Here is a 6,382-nt window from a genome sequence, read left to right on the forward strand (position 1 = left end):
CCCAGCCCCATCACTTTCTGGGCATTTTCTCAATGAAGCTCCCTGTTCCCCCCTCCCTCCCCCCCCGGCCCCGCAGTGATGAATAAATGACATCGCTGCCACCGGATGAGTTTGGGACCTTGTTTGTCATCGAGTGGGTGATTCCCCTCCCCAGCCCCCTGTCCTTTCTGGTGTTGGTTGGGACTTGCAAAAAAACACCAAAATAAGAGGAGTTGGTGACAAGAAGACGACAATGAGTCACACAGCCTTTGTTGAGAGGCTGGCACCGAAATCACAAGAGATGCGTTTTTCCAAATGACTGGGTGCTGCTGCCAGGTGGGGGGGTAGGCAGGGAGCAGGGGACAGGCCTGTCACAGGGCCTGGGGGTGCTGCTCCCCTCATGGATGAGCTGCCAGTTTCATGTCTGTTCTCACTCCAAGGGAGAAGGCAAGAGCTCGCGTGGCGCCGCGGAAATGGCTGTTGCGGAGGTTGCCGTGTTCCCGCCCGCCAACCTCACCTCCAGCAACCAGAGCAGCTGCAACGTGCACAACCACCACTTCTCCGCCAAAGTCACCTTCTCCCTCTTTTACACCGCCCTGCTGGTGTTCGGCGCCTGCGGGAACGTCCTGGCCCTCTGCATCACCTTCCAGCGCAGGAAGAAGAAGCTCAACTCCACCGATCTCTACCTGGTCAACCTGGCCCTCTCCGATGCCCTCTTCACCCTGGCGCTGCCGGGCAGGATCGCCTACTACATCCTGGAGTTTGACTGGCCCTTCGGGGACTGGTTCTGCAGGGCCACAGCCTTCATTTTCTACATGAACACCTACGTGGGCATCTACTTCATGACCTGCGTGAGCGTGGACCGCTACATCGCCGTGGTGCGCACCAGGCATCCCGGCAGGATCCGGAAGATGAGCCGTGCCAGGGGCGTCTGCATCCTCATCTGGTCCTTGGTGTTCCTACAGACGGCGCCGCTGCTCCTGCGGCCCATGACGCGGAGGATGGGGGACAAGCTGACGTGCATGGAGTACTTCAACTTTGAGGAGATTCCCAAACTGCCCTACCTGCTCCTGGGAGCCTGCGTGCTCGGCTTCTTCCTGCCTGTGGGCATCATCTTGGTGTGTTACGTGAGGATCAACCTCAAGCTTTGCCAGACGGCCAAAGAGAACCCGCTGACTGTGAAGAACGGGCACCACCGCCGGGCTTTCACTGTCATCCTGGTGGTGCTGCTGGCCGTCCTTCTCTGCTTCAGCCCCTACCACCTCAACATCGTCCAGTTCATGGTCAGGAAGATCCTCTACCAGCCATCCTGCCGCGAGCAGCAAGCCTTCAAGATGTCCCTGCAAGTCACCGTGGCATTCATGAACCTCAACTGCTGCATTGACCCCATCATCTACTTCTTTGCCTTCCGGGGGTACAAGCGGAGGCTGCTCCGCATCTTCAGGAACAGCGGCTCCATGGCCACCTCTTCCACTGCCAAGACCCCTTCCGAGAGCAACAGCAACAGCCAGCCCCCTGGCTCTGTCTCTGTCTAGTGGCGCAACCTCCTCCCTTCTGCTTCTGGCCTGCAGCTCACGGACCATCCCCGATGGCAGGAGCTGGAGCTGGGCTGCAGGGCAGGACCAGCACCTCCAATGAGGCTTCATCACTCTCCTGCTTGGAGCTGGGGGCTCTCACAAAGCCAACCCGACCGGGACACATTCCTGCCTGGCTCCACGTGCCTGGCTCCACGCTCAACGCTGCTGGACCTGCCATCTGGAGCATGGAGAGGTCCATTTTCATCCCCACCCCAGAAGAGGCAGCTCGTGCAACCGCTCCGGCTGGCAAACGCTGCTGGGGGTTTTCCAGCCCTGCGCTGTGCCGGCCTCCCACGTCTGTCCCACATCCCCTGTGGTGGTAACCACCATGGCTACCCCTGCCTCCCTGTCCCCTGCACTGCCCCCACAGCCCCGGGGCAGCACCCCTGTGGGACTCGGGGTGGCCAGCGTGGAGTGCACGGACTCAGGGTGTTTCAGGAACAGGCTGGGGACACTACTTGCATGTGGAAAGTTGCCTGCAGATCCATCCATCCACCCTTGCACCACCACACGGCAGCTCTGCTTTCCCCGTGCCCGGCGTCCCACTCCTGCACCCAGGCCCTGCGTGGGGTGGGTGGGAGCTGCCAGAAGAGCCCTTCTTCAAGGGAGAGGGGCCAGGAGGTAAATTTGTGGAGCTCCCGGGAGCACCACTGCCTGCATCTGCTGCTTCTTCCCTCTCCAGGGTGCCCTCCGGCCTGTGGTCGCCCCGGGACCCACTGCCAGGAAGGGGACACCAGGGCTGGCCTGGCTCCCAGCTCCACTGTGAGGTTGTGAACCCATCCCGAGGGTGAAACTTTCCACCCCTCCTTAACTTGAAGGGAGCGAAGGAAAGGGGACAAGGCCATGAGGACTGAGGCCTGACATGACCTCGACTGACCTTTGCTTGAACCCGGTGCCCTGACGACTCCAAGAGCCTTGTTAAGGGCAAGTTACACATGATGATGGCCAAAGCAAGAGGAGGAACCCCAAGACGTTGGGTTCCCATCAACATTTGAGCCCGTGCAATGAGGAGAAAGTCAGCAAGAGCGGGGACCTCCTTGTCTCCTTTCCGAAGCCGCTGGGCTGCGATAAAAAAAACCCACACGTGGGATTTTGCAGTTCCTTCCAACCTGTGTTGGAGGTTGGAAGGGACAGAGACATGAAGAGAGGACAAAAAAGCAGCTTCATTTTGCTGAAAAGTAAAACTGAAGACGTTTCATGAATGGCCACTTTTGATTACGACAAATCGTTCGTTAAGGTAATAACCCTTCTTTATGGCTAGAAAGTCAACCGTAGTGTGACACTACGGGCAGCTCTTGCTTGTTTAAATGTGCATGAATGAGCTTTTGGATGATGCTGGTTTTACTCATGGTAGGGGTGACTGTAGCACCCTGACGGCTGCCTAATTCAGGTGGGAAAGGGACTCCAGGACATAGTGTCACGGGCAGCCCTTGCTTGTTTAAATGTGCATGAATGAGCTTTCGGATTATGGTGGTTTTACTCATGGTACGGGTGACTGTAGCACCCTGACGGCTACCTAATTCAGGTGGGAAAGGGACTCCAGGAGGACCTTTCAGGAGGTTATCTGAGCCTTCCTCAAAGCAGGTCTAACCTCAGCACCGGCCTGAAGAGAGCCTGTGTCCTAAAAAGCATGTTACAATGGAGAAGGAAGAGCTGGCACGCGATAATATAAGGATATCAGTGGTCTCAACACCCTAAAGGAGCCTGGCTGAGCTGCTGAACAGTCCTGGTGCACTGTTAATTTGTCAAAGAAGCGTCGGCTGGAAGGGAGCTCTCTGCATCACTTCACCCGACAGCCTGTTCAAAGCAGGACCACAGCTGGCATGATGTCAGGCTGCCCATGGCTTTGTCTAGCTGAGGCTTGGAAACTCCAGGCAAGGAGGCTTCCCCCCATCGAGGTGACAGTTCCAGTCAGATGAAAATATTTGACCCTGTGTCTCGTCTGAACCTCTCCATCCTCAGCTGGTGGCTGTCACCCCTTACATCACCCACTTCTGCTAAGAGCTTGGCTCTGTCATCCTTGTAATTCACATTTCTGTATGACTGTGGTGGTTCGGGGGCTCCCAGGAGAGCAGTGGTACGTAGCTATGGGTCTCAGTGAGCCTCTACACAAACACCAGAGAACAGGTCTCCAGCGGTGGCCAACCCTCCTTCTCAAGCCAAGCCGTAGATATGTTTTGCCAGGCTGAAGCCTATGGCAGAGGCAAAGGCAAAGCTGTCAGGAAGCCTCCTCAGGAAAAGGAAAGCTGTCAGGAAAACTTGTCTTCCCCTCCTAAGTTTCTTCTTCTTCTCCTATGAGGACAGGCTGAGAGAGCTGGGGTTGTTCAGTCTGGAGAAGAGAAGGCTCCGGGGACACCTTAGAGCAGCCTTCCAATATCTGAAGGAAGCCCACAGAAGAACCGGAGAGGGACCCTTTGTCAGGAAGTGTAGGGATAGGACAAGGGGTAAGGATTTTAAACTGGAAGAGGGGAGATTTAGATTAGATACTAGAAAGAAATTCTTTACAGTGAGGGGGGTGAGGCACTGGAACAGGTTGCCCAGGGAGGTCGTGGATGCCCCATCCCTGGAGGTGTTCAAGACCAGGCTGGATGGGGCTTTGAGCAACCTGGTCTAGTGGGAGGTGTCCCTGCCCACGGCAGGGGGGTTGGAACTCGATGATCCTTAAGGTCCCTTCCAACCCAAACCATTCTATGATTCTGTGACCCTATAAGGAGGAGTATATACATAACACACACATAAACGGGGCCTCGGTGCAGCCTCCCCAGCACGGCTCTGCAGAGAGGACAGGGGCAACGCCAGTTCCTGCCAAAAGAGGGAGTAGAAACCTTTACTCAGGGTTAAAAACTCACCCACGGAAGAAAAAAAAAAATAATATATACTCAATGCAGCTGGTGCTTCCCACAACGTGTCTCCTGCCAGGCAGGAACGTGGAGGACGGTTGTGAAGCACATGGCAAGCACAGGGCAGCACGCTGGGATGGATGGATGGATGGATCCCTGATGACTTTCACGTAGAGAGTTATTATTGCACAGCACGCAGGTGTTTCTTACTTCACCCCAGACCGCAGCCTATTGCCACACCGTCTTCTAAGAAGGGAAAACTGCATTTTTATCTAAGGGCAGCGAGTTGTTACGCTTTTTGTGGTCACACACTACTACCATTCCTGCGTACGGATTACATACCTACGGGGTGCAAACTGAGATTTCCTTGGCAAACTCACGCTGTGACCCTTGTAGCCACCCCTCGTGAGCCAACCACAACCCCCAACACAGCGTAATTCAGGTTTCTCCTGAACTTCTGCAGAAGGGTGATTAGCTCATGCAATCCAATGGAGTGCAGCCAGCAGACAGGTCATCACCTGCCCTTCTGATGGTACCAAAACGACAATGAGCCATACCTTGATGGCAAATAAGCACACGGACCTCAAACGGCACTGCCTTTTTCCCCTTAGCCGTGCTTCCAAACTTCATGCTTTCCAGCTAAAAGCATAAATTTCTTGGGGGACAACAGCTCCTGGCTGCAGTTGGACACCACCTGTTAGTAAACCCCCCCCCACTTCTTCGGTCTGTGCTTTAAATGGTCTGGAGTTAATGCTACCGCACGTCGCGACATCCACCTTTGTAAAGCCAGTAAAATATTGTCATGTAAAAATGCACACATCCACTTCAAATAAAAGCTACTCACCGCCAAGTAACAAGCCCCGGTGTGATTGTTCGGGCCAGGTAACGTGGGCGACTCTTCTCCTCTCCCCCCCAAGCAAAGCCAACGCTCAGAAGCGGCGAGGGGCAAGCACGAGGTCTCCTTCCACCCCCTCTACGCGGGACGCTCGTTTTCCCAGGAAGGTGGTGTGCTCTCACGGCACGGGGGGACTTATACGTAACCTGGAGTGGGGAGAGTGGTGGGACCCGTCTCCTTTCCGGAGCAGGTCTCTCAGCAGCTGGGATGGGGTGCCAGGAGAAGAGTGGGGTCGGCAGCACTCAACTGCGCTTTGAAAACTGGCAACATCTGCTTTCTCACCTTCTGTGGTGACTCCAGGGTTTGCTTCACCGCCGAGTGGCTCAGGGTTGCAGCGTCTTCCCTCGCGCTTACACGTCCTGTCATACAAAACCAACAACATGGAAGGACTCCCCTGAAAAGAGAGCGGAGTTTCACTACGAGATCAGCCGCAATATTGGGTATTTGCATTTTCTGCACAGGAGCTCTCTGAGTTCTCTCAAAACCGAGCAGAACGCACGGTGACATCCCACCCCCCCTTCCGTCATTAGGTCTTCTCTTTCTGGCCTCTGCAGTCTATCTTCTGCTTTGCCCCTTTTCTCTAAACCCTTTATTCCACTCAGTTTCACCTCCCTGAAGCCCTCTCCTTTGCTAATCTGACATTTACGGTCTCTACTCGTCTCTGGTCAATCTCTCTTGAGTTCTTTCAAAACCGAGCGGAGCGCACGGTGACATCCCACCCCCCTTTCCATCATTAGGTCTTCTCTTTCTGGCCTCTGCAGTCTATCTTCTGCTTTGCCCCTTTTCTCTAAACCCTTTATTCCACTCAGTTTCACCTCCCTGAAGTCCTTTCCTTTGCTAATCTGACATTTACGGTCTCTACTCGTCTCTGGTCAAAAGGCCAAATTCTGCTTTCGGTTCAGCCACCATCCCGGAATTTTTCACACAAACTACTTATATTCCTGCTTTCTCCAACGTTACCGTTCAGGTTTGGAAACAGTTCCCTATGAACACGCATGAGCCCAGCCAACTTCTTGTTTCCTCTAAAACTCTCTTTTTCAAAAAATCAAATAACATCCGACCAACTTATTTGCTGAGATTCTCACCAGTCG

At 54.5% G+C, this 6,382-nt stretch overlaps 1 protein-coding gene across 1 annotated transcript in view; it reads left to right on the forward strand.

Moving 5' to 3' along the window:
- Positions 1-1,514, forward strand: part of LOC106889258 (G-protein coupled receptor 183-like) — a 1,993-nt gene extending 479 nt beyond the window's left edge. Inside the window, exon 2 of the mRNA XM_014944097.1 lies at positions 420-1,514. Within this exon, the coding sequence (XP_014799583.1) occupies positions 453-1,514 (1,062 nt within the window). The 5' untranslated portion in view covers positions 420-452. The remainder of the gene's footprint in view (positions 1-419) is intronic.
- The last annotated feature ends 4,868 nt before the right edge of the window (positions 1,515-6,382 follow it).

The sequence above is a fragment of the Calidris pugnax genome, unplaced genomic scaffold, assembly GCF_001431845.1.
Source record: "Calidris pugnax isolate Ruff unplaced genomic scaffold, ASM143184v1 scaffold69, whole genome shotgun sequence".
Taxonomy (NCBI): domain Eukaryota; kingdom Metazoa; phylum Chordata; class Aves; order Charadriiformes; family Scolopacidae; genus Calidris; species Calidris pugnax.